The sequence below is a fragment of the Spodoptera frugiperda genome, chromosome 25 (genome assembly GCF_023101765.2).
Source record: "Spodoptera frugiperda isolate SF20-4 chromosome 25, AGI-APGP_CSIRO_Sfru_2.0, whole genome shotgun sequence".
Taxonomy (NCBI): Eukaryota; Metazoa; Arthropoda; class Insecta; order Lepidoptera; family Noctuidae; genus Spodoptera; species Spodoptera frugiperda.
Genome location: NC_064236.1, coordinates 10,377,537 through 10,397,568, shown reverse-complemented (window position 1 = coordinate 10,397,568; position 20,032 = coordinate 10,377,537). Strand labels below are relative to the sequence as shown.

At 35.0% G+C, this 20,032-nt stretch overlaps 1 protein-coding gene across 2 annotated transcripts in view; it reads left to right on the top strand.

The window, feature by feature from the left end:
- Positions 1–11,992, top strand: part of LOC118265290 (carboxypeptidase N subunit 2) — a 50,201-nt gene extending 38,209 nt beyond the window's left edge. The window contains exons 2-3 of one of the 2 annotated variants that reach the window (XR_004782737.2): positions 1,403–10,599; positions 10,632–11,992. Coding sequence is in view for 1 of the 2 variants with exons in the window: in XM_035578102.2 (XP_035433995.1) it covers positions 1,403–3,128 (1,726 nt within the window). In the remaining variant the exon portion in view is untranslated. Of the gene's footprint in view, positions 1–1,402 lie in introns of both variants that reach the window. The other variant, XM_035578102.2, reaches the window with a different exon arrangement.
- The last annotated feature ends 8,040 nt before the right edge of the window (positions 11,993–20,032 follow it).

Below are 20,032 nucleotides of genomic sequence, written 5' to 3'. Positions count from 1 at the left end.
TTATGTGCCGTGAATATACCACACAACTTGTTTGTTCGTTCCGTTTCTATACAGTTGATAAAACAACAACTGAGCTTCACTTTACAACTTCGTTTAACAACGAAATAACAAAGTTTTGCTACCTCTGGCGTATCATGCGGAGAATAATAGATTTTATTGTGGCACCAATCACCTGCTTGCAATTTATAAATACGAGAAATAACAGTTTGGAAAATCTTAGTGGAGCAAAGTTTTCAAAATAGACACAGAAATATGTTATACATAATTAGTAACACAATCCTGTCATATCAATGTAAGCAGCAAGATAAATAAAATATGACGTACTTTATTTTTGAATTCTAACTCCGTGTCTCGATTCATAAAATATGTATAAGATGAAGATCTAATTTCTTGGAGAATAACACAGCTAATGTACGCCAGATTTTAAAAATCAGTTTCTAATATATTAATAAAACCTATCTATTTAGAAAAAAATCGGTAATGGCGTGCGGAAAAAATATCATCCTAAATCCTGACCGAATCTATCTTCCTTGTCTAAAGTCACCATGAACCCTTTTTAGTTCAGATCATATCTTTGTAAAGTAAATTAAAATTAAAATAAGCTTTGCGCTCGTGATAGAACTAACAAAAGAATTTCTTTTTTTTCATTAAGGTGCGAATAAATATTTCGGAATTCACGTAATGGATGCCGCTTAGTCGGCGCGTCAAAAAGCCTTTTGTTATCTGGCCGTTATTTTTCAGGGGTTTGGATTCCGCGGACAAAGCGAAGCACATATTTCACAAGACTGTAATCTCGTTCCTAGTACACAGGACTCGAGCATTTTTACACTTAAGTACTGTTAATGGGCGGATTAACAATATTTTTACCTGTACGACCTCAATATAGTTTTATCACCGATAAATTTTGAAGAGTAATTAAGGGCATTCCAAGGTTCTGATCGCTCCACGAGCACCCTCGGACGGAAACCATAAGTTATCGCAGTTAACTGATCTCTATGTTAACTTAGTTAATATTAGATGAAGGAAGTTACCACAATTGGGCGACAATAATTTATAGTAAAATGTTTAGTTAGTAGGTTACTGAAATATGCTCAACTGATTGAATACTAATATGCGTAGTATGTTCCGTATATTATGTGTAGATATAATTAGTCACAGCTAAACAGTCCCATTAAGGGATTCTAATCATTGCACTGGGGAAACAGTGGATAATCAAACGGCACCAATGTGATTTTAATGGCTGTATGTCTTGAAATAAATTTGTTTAATAACGCTAGATGTTATTTAAACGAGTCATTCCAACCCTAATAATCTAGTTTCAATTTTATCTTCTAATATAATAGGTCTCAAACATTATTAGCAGCGGCAGTACTTTTTACTAAGCATAACTTTTTTGTTTCAGAAATCCAACATGGCAACTATTCCTGCTTCTGTGGTCAACAAGCGCAGTGATGATGAGTTGCAGCGGGGCGGAGATCACATGTCCCGAAGAGTGCACTTGTCGCAGTACGTTCGACCGGGAGGCTGGCGCGGCCGTGCGAGTCTCCTGTACGCGCGGTCACATGCGCCTCATTCCTGTTGACTACATCGACAGAAATGCGAACGTCATCATAATAGCTGCCCCACCCGATAAACCAAACGAGCTTACCATCGGTCCCATTTTTACGCAACCTACACCATTCGTCAACCTCAGAGAACTTCACATCGTTAATTCGAATGTCCCATCCATAGGACAATATTCCTTTTGGGGGTTACAAAATCTGAGGTTAATAAACCTAACCTATAATAATCTCACCAGTATTGGAGCTGACAACTTCAGAGGCCTCATAAATCTCACCGACTTGTATTTGGATCATAACAAAATCGAACAAATGCCGAGTGAGACATTCAGGCATTTAACCGCACTGAGAACATTGACATTATCGAACAACGAAATTAGCATATTGGTGCCGAGACTGTTCCGCATGTTAGCGAAACTTTTAATCTTGGACCTGAGTTACAATCCGCTCGCTGAGCTGAATCCAGAGGTATTTAAGGATATTCAGCATTTACGGATCTTCAAGTGTAGAGGCTGCTTGCTGCGACGAATTAATACACAGATTTACCATCTAGTCGCGAATTTGGAAGAATTGGATTTAGGCGAGAATCAGTTCAAGTATCTAACCTCCGACGAATTCATAAGTTTAAAACGACTTAAAAAGTTAAGGCTGGACGGTAATCAACTGTCTGTCATCGTAGACAACATGTTTGGACGGAACCGCGAGCTGCGCGTGCTGTCGCTGGCGCACAACCGTCTCGCCCTGCTGGCGCCCGCCGCCCTCGCCAACCTCACCAACCTGACCCATCTTGACATCAGCCACAACAAGATTGACCGCTTTCATTTGCAAACTTTTGCTCCGGTTGTGGATTGCTTAAAAACGATCAATTTCAGCGGAAATAATTTAGCTCTTAATGAGATTGCGATTCTATTGCAAATTTTACCTGACATCGAAGGTGTTGGTCTAGCGAATCTATCTCTCCCAGAAATTCCACCTAACTTCTTCCTCTATAATGAGAGGCTCCTTGCTCTTGATATCTCATGGAACAAATTAACTACATTTCCGTTCAAATTGTTAACAAAAACAAAACTTCTTCAAAGACTTGATGTATCCCACAACAAACTGCAGACACTAGGTGAAATGGACTTGCAAAGACTAGAAGCTATTGCTCAAATCAATTTGATAAAAAATACTTGGCATTGTGACAAGTGCTCAGCTGGCACAATGCTAGTTTACATGACTACGACTGTGCTTAACTCTACTCTACGTCAACTGAAATGTTACTCCCCATTACGTCTCCGGGGAGTGAGCTTCGCTGAGATGTCATTCGATCGTCTCGACCCATGTCCAAGTACTCACGAAGCGCAGATGAGCGTGATAGCTGGTCTCATGCTGCTGTGCGTGGCCGTGCTGGCGGCGGTGGCGGGCGCGCTGTGCTGCACGCGGCGCCGCGCTGCGCACTACTACACCAACGAGGAGAAGCGGCGCGAGCATGAGCACGAACACCCCGACGAGCTACTGAGCCATACGGAGCTCGGCAGCGTGGCCACCATCCACGCGCCCTATCACCTGGTGCCTAAAGGTAGCTAGCGCCGTGCCCGCTCGCCTACTGAGCAGGCTTCCTGCCCGCATCACTGCACTGTAGGCGCGACCAGAGTCCAGTTCGAAGTTCCCGTGCCACTGACCACTATTTCATCCCAAAGATACAAGTACCCGACACACGGCTTCCCCGCACCCCCACCGATGTTCGACACTAATGATATCTGATACGAGTACGAGGACGACTTAGTGTAAAGCCAAAGACTTTTGAGTGTTTTCTATCTAAGTAGGTGTGTCTATGTTCCCTTCTTAACTTATGACTTATGTAATTTGACTAGTTAGGCCTCGTCTATGAAATTACCAAAAATATTTTTCTACAAGTGAAAATTTTATGTATATATAGTGTTTAAACTTGCCTGAAACAGGTCTAGGCCATAAGTAGCTTATGAATATTATATGTATGTAAGACTAAATCATTGTATGGATCATAGCTTTGTACATTGCTTTTTGATGAAGCTTTAGCCGAATCACTCACGTTACACGAACCGTACACTGATTTTCACTTTATCAAATCGATTACTTGTTCTCATTACTGATTCGATGAGTTTACCTGTCGACTTTCACAATTTGCAGCTAATACGTATATGGCTTTTGTTCGACTATGAATGTATAACTTAAAATATGATTAATTTCTTTCCCTTCTTTACGGTGTATGTAGAAGGATACTGCTTTATTATATTTTGCACTATCATTACATGTTTTTAGTTATCAAAAGCGAGTGTTTGTTCATTTTATAAAAATAACTACAATGGGCTATATATTCAGCTGAAGAGTTAAAAATAAAATCCTTCTCTAAAAAAGTTATGAAAAGAATAGCTTTCCTTTCATAAACAGGGAAGTAAAGGTTCCCTCATATGCTAATACTCGCCTTCATCTTCGTTCCGGGAATATTTCATCCTTTTTGACCTATCCACATAATACGCTTAGCGCTGATATTTCGTGAAGGAGGAAAAACATTTAAAAAATCTGCATCTGTTTATAAAAAATGGAAGATGAACATCTTTTTGTTCTGCCAAAGAAAAAAATACTTTTGAATTGGGGACGACACAAAACACAAAACAAACACTCTTTTTTGAAAAGGTTACCTTTTTGTTGAGCGGTAAATGAGCAATTCGGCTGTAGCATAATTATTTTATTCGACAGTGACGAACATTAAATATACTCACAATATAAAACAGTCTCGAACACAAGAGCGTCATAATTACGATACCCTTATTGTTACCCATGTACAATTACCCTTTCTATATATACCTAGGATAATTAAATTATCATACAATTTCCGAATTCCAAAACAGTCGCCTACTTTCTAGAAACCTGCTTATAAAATTCAATGCTCATGAACGTAGTTTTTATATCTATGTGATGTTAAAATTTAATAGTATGTAAGTTATGAGTAAGTGTAAAATAGTGGCAAAGTGCCAAAGATAATATATAACCAAAAATATTTATAATTATAATTAAACATATTAATTTAAAATGACAACGATAGGTCGGCTTGTACCAGTCTCTATCCATTGTAGCCTTTATTTAATTACGAGCGCCAAATTTTTGTGGCATAAGCTTCATTTAATATAATGGAATGTCACGGATCACGCGCACAAATATGCAACTTACGTCACCAGCTCGAATAGAGTACAAGGACTCTACGTAACTGCCATTTGAAAGCAATCATTTTAGTTTAGTTTAAGATCACTAAATGGTTAAAACGGAATTTTGTCATACGTTAAGTTGCTACAATTTCTTTTCTGTACATACTTGGTTACCAAATGACAATTTTCATCGTAGATAATATTACCGCTGTAAATACCTGCTACACAGTGAAGTACTTATAAGCATACTTACACAATAGTTATTAGGATCACTAATAGCCAATGTATAAACGGCAGCCTCAGTAAGTGCTAGCCGGCACTGCCAACCATACATTAGGCTGCCGTGACAACGCCCTATAAAAGAACAAAATGGTTTATCTGAATAGATATTAAATACAATAGTCACGAAAAAGGTTTTACAAATAAGGTTATAATTATGATTATTAGTATAAACACATTATTATAACACAATACAGTATTATTATTTAGAGGACCACTCCGACAAGGTTTGTATTTAAGTATAATACTTAGTTACTCAGAAATTATCATATTGGAGCGCTATGTGTGTTTATCTATAGGCAATGCATACTCGTAATTAATTAAGTCTTGTTTCCATGTTGTTAGTGGTTTATACTTTTTAGCAATTAAGCTATTTTTTAGGAATATATTGCACAAAGTATGACATGGAATAAAACTTGTATTATTCTAATATTTTACGTGCATATACAATGACACATTCGCAGCAAAAGATTTAGATAAGACTTGTCTAACGGGGACACGTACCTAATTAGTCGACTACAGATGTATCAAAATGTATTATATTACAAAATAGATTCAGTTCCAATATGATAAGATTTGAATGTTCGTGTTTATATTTAAATTTAGTTTAAGTTAATTTCCGATGTAGTGTTGTGCGTATTATAATTATGTTGCTACATTTAAATCATTTATATTTAATTGAGTATGTTGATAATAATCAATATGCTCATGTTATGCGGATTTCTTATGATATTTCTTTCGGTGGTGCCGACTGAAAATAATGATCTATAGCTTAAGGACTTTTTTGATTTGTAGTTCTACACTTTTATGTAGTTTCTTCTTTCTGTAGTATTTCAGAGTTGTGTGAATGAAAGTGAGGCTCATTAATACAATCATTCAATCTCTTTCAGCCCATTCGATTGGCCTATAAATAATATTTACAGATTGGAATTACATGCAATTCAGTAATTAACTGATAGCTCTCACAATGAACCGTCTGAGATAAAGTAAAATCTGAGATATAAAATGTTCTAGAAAATCGACTCTTGTATTTTATTTGTACAGTTTAAAGATATTTAATTCTTTATTGATATACTTAAGTATAATTATTGATATAATTACAGACGTATTATATGTTGTAGTTACAAAAATACAACAAAAATACAAAAAAAATGTTGTTTTCGATGTTTACTTAGGGTAAGGTACATTTATGTTTTTTTTTGGGCAGCGTGCACACATAAGCCGTTGCCTATGTAAGGGTAAAACACCAAGACGATAGATGTAAATAAAAAATAAAACAAAGATATATTTTTCAAACAGAGTGAACTATAAAAAATATATTTTACATAAAAAAAAAAACTAAACACATGTAAAAAAAAGTTGCAATAGGTAGGTTACTGGTCGTTCCAATGCAATGATTAGGAGTAGTTACACCTACGGAGGAGTATGGATTCTTACCCAAAATATGAAAATAAAGCCGTGTCACGCTTTCATTGTTCGAATACCATAAAGTTCAATACTTCACGGATGAATGGGTTGCGAAAGGAATAGGATTGACTGTAAATAGTATATTGGAACAACTATAATTCATTAATGCATGTCATAATCATTAATGTTATTATTATCCATATTCATAATCTATGTCTATGTTAATCGATTTCATATTTTATACAGATTTTGTACAGGAAGGTGTGAGGGATATGTTGTTATCAGGGGAAATATAATAGCCACATAACTATTTAGCTGTATCTGCTTGTAAAACACGTCGGGAAAATGTAGATGATCTCATAAATGTGTAGTTTGTCCCTCGTTTGATTGTACAGACTTTTTAATTAAATCCACTCTTACGATTTACTTACAATAGATGAAAACTAAGAACACATAAAAAATATACAAAATATAATTATAAATTATGGGTCATCTTCAAGTGTGACAGGTACCCGAGGACATCTATGTTTATGTACTTGTACACTTGCGGTATACTTGAGGCCTCTGGCACGGGTTCATTACATGCCAAGCGTACACCGTATACCTACGATGTACCACAAAGTAAACTTTTTGGAAATTCAACTTAGGGAGCGGTATAAAGGGGACAAACCACTAACTACGCGCGTGGAGTCGCGGGCGAGTTCTAGTAATAATATATTCGGTACAATGTTTACTTGTCAGGAACTTGTGTTATGGGCAAAATCTGTATAGTTATATGAAATATTAATCATTAAGATGTAAATACAAAACATTCACAAAAGGTAATAAACACCAATTAGTTTATAAGAAAGGTTTAATGAAAAACCGTTTAGTATTAATTAATGACTTTAGTTATTATAGCGTTATACATAATTTGTCGTTCGCTTCGATAGTATCCGCTTACAACTGTACTTTTTACCCCGGCTTGTAATTCCCTGACATAGGCTATCAGTGTAAAGCTATAATAACTCGAGTTTCCGTATACAATAAGTCGAATCTTTATTTATACTTGTCGGAGTGATCCTTACTGTTTCTTTTTAAATGTACAATTGTACATAGGTACAATATAAAATATGTACGTGCAAGAAAGTAAAAAAAAATAAAAAAATAATTGTCAATTTGTGTTGTAATTACATGTTTAGAAACAATATGTGGGGACATGTTACATTCTAATTGATGTATTACTTATTAGGTATCTTTTTGAGAACTTCAACGTATTGTATGCTTCGACTTCGCGCGTGCGAATGAATGTTTTGCTTTGAACGTTTATTTTTTAACGTTTATTACTCTTCGAATGTTTTGCTTTGAACGTTTATTTCTCAACAACATTTAATGAGTTGCTGAATATATTTAAATGGACATCTTGTGATAAATTGACATATCCGTTTGGCTATTAAAATTTCTACATCTTGATATTATCATGTCAATCTCTTAAATGATCAAAAATTAAGCTGGTATTTAACTTGTGGTAATTAGTATTTCTATCGAATTTAATGGTATTGTATGACAAAATTCATACAATGTACTTTGTAAGGATTTAGTGAGTAAGAACGATATGGTAATTCATATACAACATGTATAATCACTAATAATGTACCAACGTAAGTAGGTATCAATAGATGTAACTCGAAAGCTTGGTTCACACTTCACGGGGATACGTTTATTCCTGAACTGAGGAAAAGACTGAAAATTTGATTGCATTAAAAATGAAAGGTATTGTATAGTAACGAGGGTTCATGAAGACTAGAGTCTAGAGGAAAGAAAATTCTCCTTCACTGGCTGTCGATAAACAATCTCAGTGACGCGTCAATCGATCTTCCATATTGAATTATGCTTAAACCATTTGAATGTTTAATTATTGCAACAATATAATAATATGTGTAATAGCCGTAGAGAGTATAATAATAAATATTGTCTTACTTCTGACCACTTCCATCTATAAGTTTTCCACCTCGCAAAATCATCTAAATATTCTTTAAATAGCCTGTTTAGTCGACCAAATCTGGTACTTAATTAAATTAGAAAAGTTGTTAATAGCTTTGAGTAAACCCAAGACCTTTACATTAATTTTTCATATTAATTGTTCACCTTGATTTTATAGTCGGGGGCTATTAATTACTGCCATTAATTGAATGTACTTCGGGGGCTATTGGAATAAGAATTATTAGTCAGGTACGAGTGTTTAGGGGCCTTGACAGAATGATTAAAAAACTACATCAATTAGGACTGTGAACGGGGAAATGGTACGGTTGATGTTAGGTACATGTTGGAAAGCGATGGGTAGAGAGGAAGTGTGCCACAGACGTGAGTGCTTGAGAAGAGTTTGCAGAGAATGAAGGTGAAGTGGTGAGTTTAAATCCTTGGAGAGCCTGAAGTTGTGAGCGTCAGATAATTTATTGATGGGCGTAACTTGCTCAGATCCATCCACTGTTGGTTTTTGCGTCTCACCCATAGTTATTCGCGGTATTCCTCTTAGTTCGCCTCGGTGCTACGTCACCGCCATACTCAACCATTTATCGCAGGTTACCAAATTAGCCTCACAAAGGACTAATTAGCTGTTTGTAACTTTAGGCATTTATATTATTAATATTTTCTTTTTATGTTTTTTGATAAACTGATAGCGTCCGCAAAAGTTGTATACAGAAAAAAACGTTTCATTCCACATCTAAATGGCATGTAATAAAAACATTGTTTTATTGGAACGGGTCACTGACTAATTTTGTAGGCGTTTAACATCAGGTAGAGGTTCGATCGGGAAATAGAAAGTATAAAAACAAGTACATAAATAAGCCGTTTATTTGAAATCGTATCGAGAAAACTATCGTAAAAGCGAATATAGCACCTTCTCTTATAGCAACAAAGGAGTGAAAATTTATTGGTTTTATCCAAAAGAAATCGAAAGAAAACAGAGAAAGTTAGCAAAATAGAGGATTCTTTGGGCACTCGGGCCGAGTTCGTTCGTCATACAAACGATTCGATTCACTTACATTAGTCGTTACGGCTGTCGAAATGTAGCTTTATAATGTTTTACAGGTTAACTCAAGTAGTCAGCATAATATAAAATTTCTTTGAAAATATCTCTCAAGTAAGCTATTTTTAATCTCGTATTCAAACAATATGAAACATTAGTCGTTACGGTTGTCGGAATTTAGATTTAGAATGTTTTACAGGTTAACTCAAGTAGGCAGTTAATATAAAATTTCTTTGAAAATATCTCTCAAGTAAGCTATTTTTAATTTCGTATTCAAACTGTCTATATTCGAGAGACGCTTTGAAAGTAGTACCGTAGTAACAGGACGCTTTGTATGTATGGATGTGTGTCAGTGCGTACGATTAAGGTTTGTATAGTAATTGATGTACGATTCCGGACGTTACCAGGTTTTTGTGAAAGGTTCCAGACTCGGGGGCGACTGACTTTATTATCTAGGGCAGGATAGTAACCAAACAGGAAATTTTGTTAAATAATAAAGCTAGGGCGGAAAAATGTAATATACTCGTATACGAAAAGCATTTTATTTGGTTAAGGATACACTATAATTTTAGTAAATAACAATTTGAATCAATGATGATGATGAGATTCAAGTAACAGGAAAATAACAATAATTTAAAGAGACTCTGGAAAAATAAACGGGTCGCGTAAAATAGCGCTTCGAGTATTATGACGATAGGATTTGAGAGTTCCAAAGGGCCCTTACTTTCGATTAAGTCGTATTACATTTTCCTCTCAACAAAACTGCGGGGTGGAAAATTATTTAGATGTTTCTGTAGCTACGTACCCAAATGGCGGCTTACCGATCCAGGTACTTATCTACTTTATTATCAATATTTAACCATTTATCGACAAAAATACAAGAAAAACCAACAAAAAAAAATATCCGGTAGATGTATGTACGTATACACTTTGTGTCCGTCCTTAGACGGGGGTAGGATTAATTATCTTTAGCTATTATATCAAATGTAATCTAAGTAGATGGGTATCGATCATATAAGATACCTTCATTTTTATTAATGTCTGAACGTATAATCGATTTTTTGAATGTATTAGAACATACATATTTGATGTCCGTTGTAATGAGATTTACTGAAGGGTTGGTGAAAGCTGAGAAAGAAATATTATAGCCTATATGGAATAATATTATTCGATGACGGTTTAAAGTACCTTATATCGCGTATTTTGTAGGCAATTATCTGAAGTATTGTGCGGGATAAGATAATCGTTTAACGCTGAGAGGGTGCGTCACGATATTTGTGGTTCTCAGAAATGAAATGTTCTCACAAATGCGTTCACACCATCCTACTTGAAAATCCATAACAATCAATTCCACTCAGGGCCGTCACTCTCCTTACCAACTTTCAATACAAGGTACTTATAAACCAGTGTGTGATACCTACTACTACTACAGATATCTGTGTTTAGAAAAGCAAACGAGATTTTGTATCTAAGTACAAACAACAACAAGTAAGAAATGTGTCTTGAAATTAAAACAGGAAGACGCGGTTTTCTTTCGCAAGTAGAAATGAATCTGTCAGAAAATAAGCGACTCTGTGTATCATTTTGACAGGGCCTAATAAATTCGACCATAAATATATTATCGTAGATGCGAATCTTCAATGAGCACAGAAAAAGACTAAGGCTGAGAAAGGGCATTTTAGACATTTTAGAAAATGTATTTTTAGCTAGGCATTGATGATATAAAACACCGGCCAAGTCGGACTCGCCCAAGAAGGGTTCCGTAGCAGCAAGTATATGACTTAATATAAAAGTTGTAAAATCATTTGGTTTTTCATAGTGTTTGTATGAACAAAAAAGTTATATTTGTGGTATATATAGTAAATGTATTATTTCTTAAAAACTAATAATGATATCTCGTTCAAACCAATTTCCGAAAGTTTCCATTTAAGTCTACAGCATATATTTTTTTAGTTTTCTCATTCTCTTATTTTAAAAGTTTGAAGGGGGGGGGGGGGCTCTTTTTTAAATTTTGGAAGCGTCTATGTTTCAAACAATTGATTTTGACGAAAAATGGTTTTTGAAACCTTTTAGACACCCATCACGGTTATGTTAGCTGATTTTTTTTTAATCAGTTCCTTGCTAGCTGTACCCCTCCCCTTTAATTTTTAAATTTATTAATTTTTATTCAAAATTCAAATAGCGGTTACCAAAATACATCTACCTACAAAGTTTCAACTATGTAAGCCTAACAGTTTCGGAAATAAATGACTGTGACATACGGATCTATAAGGGTTTTTTCCCATTTGGCTACGGAACCTTAAAAAGAAATATCTTTGTGGGCCTAACATTTTGAAAAGAATTTCATTGTGTGTCAGTTTCGCCTCGTATCAGAACGTCCTCGCGATATGTTGTGTAAAATGTCTGCAATTGAAGTGATTTTTATCTCAGCTCGCACCAGCCTGCTATTATAAATGGTGTTGTATTGTAAAACTGTGGAATTATGTTTAGATCTTCGCATGCACTTAACAGAATGTATTGCTGTATATGTAATCTCATGTTTATTACCTAATAAAGAATTTTTCGTCGTACCAGTATCGTTTTATTGAGAGAGAACAGATAATTAAATACTCTGGAAGCTTGTTGGGTCAGTTTATGGAGCACATTTACACGAAGAACCCATATCATACGAACATCAACATATATTTGGATACTACTACTCGTTTTACGATGGGATTAATAGATTGTTAGTTGCTTGACAGTAACTCGATATTCCAGCTTCGAGCTCTACGTAAGATTGTTGAAAATGTTGTTTTTCTCGTGAAGCTTAGGACAGGACTATGTATGATGGATATGGATAGATATGGCAACTTTTTTCACAGTATGTGCACGTGAAATTGTATATTTGTCAACGAACCCACGACACAGGGCGATATCATAGGGGTGCAACGATTTTTTAAATGAAAAAGAAAACTATAGTAGTATTAGGAGTAGGAAACTAGCCCAAAGGTTTCAGATTCCACTGTCAAATCGTTATACAAACATAGTCTTACATAATAACCAAAATCTCAATGAAAACTTAATATTTTGAGTGATCCACAAATTGTTGTTCTGGGTCTGCGTGTCATGTGTATGTGAACTTAAATGTTTATAAACGCACCCAAGACATAGAAAAATAAAAATAAAGACCTGGGCAATGTTTGAAACATGGTTAACTGATAGCCGTATATAGGAACCGAAGTATGTTGAAGATTTAAGGGGTCAAAGAACTAGGGAGACAAGGCCCGCGCGGTGAAAATGAGAAAATATGGGTAATTAATATAGAAAACCACAGCAAAAACATACCATATAAAAAAATACTTGGTAATGTGAAAAATAAAATATTTCCGAAAAAGTTTTGATATCCTCCAATGAGGTTGTCTGCTTATGGTCGAGTATGTTCCGTATGTAGGTCGCCAGTTGCCACACAACTTTTACTTCTTTCTAGATAAAAAACATGGAACTGTGGTTTGTGTTTTTCTTAGAAAAATATAAAGCATTTTTAAGAAATTCTCACCTGTTTTAAAATGTGCTTATCAACACTTTAATAAAATATGCCTTTATTCTCATCACTATTCAGACTAGAGTGGCATAAACTGAATATCTGATATGCCGTCCTCACCAAGTGCCTATACATCTATATGTATATATCTACTAACTGCTCGAAGGAACGGGGTTAAAAGATTGACTATTCAGTAGATTAGTGAAGAGGCTCCCAGCTCGGGGTGAGCCGGACGTACCTACTTAAGTATTGTCACTAGTGGATGCTCTTCAAATGCACCCCTCACTGTATCATGTGTTGCCTGGACTTAGCTATAAGTGAGTAGGCTTCGCAAAATACTCTGCATAATAGGTACCTACAAACACGAGGACCTCTTCATAAGAAAACATGAATTTAACGGAAAGCCACTTGAACATTTATGAAAGCTATTATAAAGACGTTTCAAGTATGATTTCAAGAGGATCATGATATTTTACAACAGTTATTTTATTTTATGCCTACTTGTATTATTAACTGGCAGCGCTATTCATACCTGTGTTAATGACTCAAAGTTACGGGGGCTTCAATAAATTATTCAGCATTACGTACATAAGTAGGAAGTAAAAACGTAAGTTTGTGTACACAGATGGTTGATAATTAAGTAGTGAACGTTATATATTTTATAGCAGTCAGGTATTAATGTAATTAGAGAAACAACATGGCCTCTCGCAAACAGTTAGAGTTATGTGATATCGTGAAAGTTGTGGGACATTTTGGCACTGGTTGGCACCACGGACGGCCGCGGGAACGTCGCTTGCGGCGGCCAAACTAATACGGGACAATTTACTATTCTGAAAATTGAGCAATATTATCAATGTGAAATGTTATCTAATATCGCCTCATTAGCTCGTGATGGATGCGGTTTTGAAATCAAAATGGTAATTTGTTTTCAACGCTGAATATGGTACGTATGCTATAGGTAACTAAATACATTACATCTATTCTATACATATAATAAATCTGTAGAAGGGTCAATTCTGTACATTGAAAATATTGAAAAAATAAATAGCAGGGGGTGTTACTGGATCGATACCAAACCCAAATATGTGATTAAAAATTTTTTTGTCTGTCTGTCTATCTGTCTGTCTGTATGTTAAGGCATCACGTGAAAACTAACGATTCGATTTCGATGAAACTTGGTATAATTATACCTTATTATCCTGGGCATAAAATAGGATACTTTTCATCACGCTACGATCAAAAGAAGCAGAGCAGTGAAGGGAAATGTTGGGAAAACAGGAGAACTTACTCCATTTTTTAAGCTTCCGTCGCGTGTGCAGCCTTAATGGTTAAAGCTACACAGAAATAATGTATGACAGAAATGTTCTCCTTAAAATGGTTTAAAAAATATTCCACGACAGCAAATGTCTATCTCTTATGGTTGACTTACAATAACACGTATAACTCCCGATAGCTTAGCAGTTCGGAGCTTTCTTACTCTTACGTTTATAAAACTCTCATTCATTCATTCATTCATATTATAATAAATCTGTAGAAGGGTCAATTCTGTTCATTGAAAATATAGAAAAAATAAATAGCAGGGGGTGTTACTGTATCGATACCAAGCCCAAATATGTGATTAATTTTTTTTTGTCTGTCTGTCTATATATGTTCAGGCATCACGTGAAAACTAACGGTTCGATTTCGATGAAACTTGGTAAGTATAATTATATCTTATTATCCTGGGCATAAAATAGGTTACTTTTTATCCTGGAAAAATACATAGAAAAAAAATCTTTATTTTTCAGTTTTATTCTGCTCAACAGCAGTAGCTCAATAGAGGGATCTCCTTAATTATTATGGGCCTCGCCGTATTTGGGTCCAATAGATATTTATAAGATGTCATTGTCAGAGTTACTCAAGATGGAGAAATAAAACTTCCACGTGAAGACCGACATCCGCGCGGACGGAGTCGCGGGCGGAAGCTATATTATACATATATAAATGCTAGTAAATTATATAAAGGACAATAGGATAAGGTTAATGTAAAAGGTGTTTAAATAGTTTCTAATTATAATTCTCAAAAGTAGCACAACGTTCGAAGTTGCCTGATACGAGGAAATGACTTTGTCCTCTTTTGCGTGGCAGTAACCACAGACCTGGCGATAAGTGGTACACCTCTACCTACGACTTCGGGGAAACACAAGCGTGATGTTATGTTATTTTCAGATCGTTCATCAACCTGCACACGCTATGTCAGCCATCACGCTATATGTTAATTATTTTTAGTCTTTCGACAAAATATATTTGTTAGTACAACAGAGTGAAGTCACCTGTAACAAGAACACCTGGTTCCCGCTGCAAACATCTACATTACTAGGCATTTACTGGCTGCTTGTACTATAAAAAATATATGTTCTCACGATAGCGCAGTGGTATGGGGATTTAATGGATGTCACAGATTCTTTATCTTGGCAACGTCTTTTAGTCGTCCAGATTGAATTCTGACCTTCGAATGAAGAAAAAGATAAATTGTGTGTCAACAGACTACTCAAAGTACGCTTCCCAAGTATAGGCTGAGCCTTCCACAGTGTGCTCGTAAATTACGAATGAAAATAGGCATTTAGCTCGCTCACACGGCTACGTACCTACCTACACACTAAATATAATTAGCTGTAAGCCGTGAGCTCAACGTCACGTCGTCGTCACGTTGTCTTCTCTCAATCATATGAAGGATGGTACAGACCAAATGACATTTTAATTACGTTTATTATTAGTGTTTATAGGTACTTAGCAGGTTATACTGTAAGCCTAAGTATGTATAACATCAAAAGCATTGTACATGCAGCTATGTATGTGCGTAATCCTATGCCAGCCCTCTGAATAATTGACACGACCTTTGTATTGCGTTAGATTAGGCAGATGTAAAATGTAATACACATTATTTGATACGATTTTAATATTTTACATTATTATGTCACCAATGTTAGGATAAAATTGAAATTCGATCTCTCCCTCCGGCTTTATATTAACGTGGCTGCGCTAAATATGTGCTTATACACTTTCCATTTGGAAATATTGGCAAATATTTTAGTCGATATTGGTTATCATTCTAAGTATTGACTCGTGCATTACGAATTCATTTCAATATTCAAAATCGAATGGAGCGGCACCTGTTCCGTGTCAATTCATACTTTATGAATAATGGAATTTTAATTAAAAATGGAGAGTTAAACACCTTTCAGCGCTTTTTTATGAATGAATAGGGATCAGGTGTGGCGGCGAGAGTGTTAGAATTTTAACGGTTTTATTGGTTTCAACTATTAACGTACCATTCTGTGAATGCAATAAAATGAATTGATTCTGGTTGATCTTTTTGTTTGATTGCAACTAAGTTTTATATTAAAGAAATAATCTTTATTAAAATAACAATTGGATACACTTTTCATTGAATTTAACATTACTAAGTCGGTTTGAATTGTAGTTTACCACTAATACAATACTTAAGTTAGAATAGATAATATCCCTTCTTGCAAAACAATTTTACACGTTTTACAAAGCACCTACAATTATCCCACACAACATTTATAATGCATAAATTATTCAGACAAAAAGGGCGTGAGTGTCGTCGATCCTCTTGTTACATTGTACGTAACTTGTATAATATCTGTAGCTTGGCAGGCGCGTCACAGGCTCGCGACTATTAGCATAACGACCAACTAACGACACGGTGACGACATGAACACGTGATTAAACTTTCTTCGATACCAGGAATAGTGTCGCGATCCTTATACTCTCGTTTGCAAGCTAATACTGATAATGTTCGTGATAAGCCTAATGTTATTGAAATTGTTCACGAATGCAAAAGGGTTTATTGATATTTCAGTTCTACACATTTAAATTTAAGTTACATTTTTCTTTGATCTTGCGTTGGTGCATGAAATAGATGACTAAACTTCTAAAGTTTATACTGTAGGTATAACAATTTGTAAAGTTTCTGTCCATTGTAGGTTAATAATACAGAGTATCTATAAATAAATACAGGAAAAACAGCGCAAAAAAAATCCCTATCACATGTGCAAAGCTAAGATAGGTAACTAGATACAAATAAAATATTCATAGTATGCATGGATTGGTCAAAGTAAGTAAAAGAAGATATTATGAACTAAAATCCTTCTTTTTTCTTCTTACCGAAGGGTAGTAAGTATAAGAACAGTTTAGAGCTACCACTTATCTATATCATTGCTTATTAAGTACTGCGTTATCTCTTACATATAAAATTATAAAGCTGCATACCAATATATGAGTCCCTAGAGTGTTTGAAACTAGTCGAGGTACCTCGTCAAATAGTTACGTGCTACCCCATAAAACACAAATAAGTCACATACACATAGTTAATATAAAGATAATTGAATGTGTCTACATATATAGTGATTGCAATTTGGATTATCAATTTGGATCAAATATACGAAACCATATTTGTATTATCATAATTATACCTGTACTCCATGGTGTGTATGTACACAAAACGGTACAAAACTAATTACAATAGCGGTGAATTTGACAATTACTTTCGTAACAAACTTTAAACTGAAAATTTTCGTATGAAGATAACGCGTAACCAACTTTTAGTTAAAAGTACGAACACGTTTGTGGTTTTAAGGGAATTGAAATAAAATCGTCTCTATTTAAAAATCTTTTTTCCTTTGCAATACATTGATTTATTTTTAAAATCGATAATCGATTGATCGATATACCCTCAGTAAAATTGAATGTTAAATTATAATGCACTCATTAGGTACGTCTCTCACACATTTCCTTAAGCTGTTCAGATTTTTACACCTAATGGTTCTTTTTAGTCATTAGTTTGACCTGAAAAAGTTAAAAACCCACACGATCGAATCCTCACTTTTTTAAGTTGTTTTATAATAGACTCAATCTGGATTGGCTGTTAATGCATTCCAGTCCTCATTACTTTCATTAAACTGTTTGATTTGGGATTCAATAAAATAGCCTTATAAATTACTATTCTCCATTCTGTATTCTAAAAAATAAATTACAGCCAAAAACGGGTACGTTTTAATATGAAATCAGAAGATATAGGATTTTCAAATCAGATTAGATGTATGTTTTTTGGAATTTTTAAATAGTTCGTTTTTTTTTGTTTGTTTTGTTAGTTCCATTGTCATGAACATTAGGACCAAAACATGCAGTTTCACTATGGGGACGAGTTAGTAAAAGCAAGTATCACGGATACACCTTATATTATCCAAAAACTGAATCCAATCTATTGATCGAAATAACAAACAAAAACAAAGATATTTGTCAAAAATTGCATCGTTCCTTTTTTCAAGCGTTGCCAGTTTCCAAAACTATCTGTTGGTTGATAGAAAAGCGTGTACTAAAATTATTTTTCAGTTTTTAGTTGTAAGCTTTTTCAATGCCTAGGAATGCCGGATGGATTTTTTTCGAAACTTTAGTTTCCTGTCAACCAATGTCATGTTATGGAATTTCTAATAAATCACAATATCTTAACGAAATACCTATTACAACTCTATGACAGAAGAGGTAAACATTACTTAATTTTGATTCGGATAAGGCAGCACTTTGATCTGACTTCTCCATTCTCTCTGCGATAATGGGCAAACAAACTAGCGGAACATGCTTTGAGGACAGCGAATACACCGAGGCGACCCAATATGTGACTCAAACACGTAACTACTAACCGCAATGTAGTATTCAAGTTGCTTGTGGCCAACAATAGTTTATATCTAGAAACAAATAGCAATCAGGAAGCTAAAACGTTGTTTACTCGTATACCTATTAGTTAGACGAGTGTTTGTAGGTATTTGTTTACGTCATGCCAGAATACCACGACGCCATTTTTTATTAGAACAAGAATAACGTAGTTATTTTTCTTTTGAAAATCTATATCTAAAAGCCTTGCATTGTAAGTACATTGGCATATTGAATTTCACTCAAATCAGTTTAAAGATTGAATTTTCTAGTACCATTATTGCATGCGCCTCAAGAATGCGTGTTCATATCGTGAGCAGTCAAACGATTGTACTCGAAGTACTCGAGACAACTGGGCCACTGCTTCATACGGACTAACTGGCCTTAACTTTAGAATGCCTGAAGCACTTGGCGTGCCATTGCATAATGCAATCCTCTGAATTCGCTCCTGCTCTTACCTACAATCTACTTTGATAATTTGGTTACCAGAATATTGTAATCTAATGTTATCTCAATTCTATGATCCGATAATAGTGGATTCGTGATGGTGTCTTCAGTGAACTAAACGGTTTACTGAAGTTCAATATTATGTTCTTTACCACAGTCTGTGTTTCCTGGAGAGTATAACCTGGGCGCCTTCAAAGCCCGAGTGAATAGATTGCTTATGAGTAGACGTGCTCCATCATTGCTTACCACCACGCGAGACATAGGTCAAAAGTCGATGCTTCACATTAAAAAAAAAGTACCTGTTACATGACTATTTGGATTATTCGGATCGGAAGCTTTATCTATATCGATATAATCACGCTGAGTACTTATGTAAGTAGGTACAGTACTGTACTAATAATATTCTTATTTTTGTTTCACATTTTCGATCCTTCTAAGTTCAGTAAAGTTACGGAATCCTCTTTTTCACTGTTTCAGGGTAATGCTATGAATAATGGATGAATCCTGCATTTATCGAGCTCAGCAGACATTAGTGTGAGATTTTCTTGTTCATTTGGTAACTTTAAAATATGCTGGACAGAAAAGTACTGCGTAGTAGTACGTAGCTATGCAGCGTAGTGAAACCAAGGTATTTTTATCAAAGTTCTGCCGGAAAATGTATTCATCTCCTTCATATTCTGATCACAAAATAGTATCTGTTTCTTAATAACATTTATATTATAAAACTTTTAAAAGGACAATTAGTCTATTATTATAATTTGTTAGATTATCCCATGGCTCAAATTATAAAGGGGGTTCTTAGTGGAGACGAGGCTTAATGAGAAAAAAATATAGCTCACATGAGAACTTCCTTCTATTTTGAAGTCAATTAAAAAAGGTTTGATTGGTCATCGTCAACATACTGACTGTCTATGTAATTAAAAACATA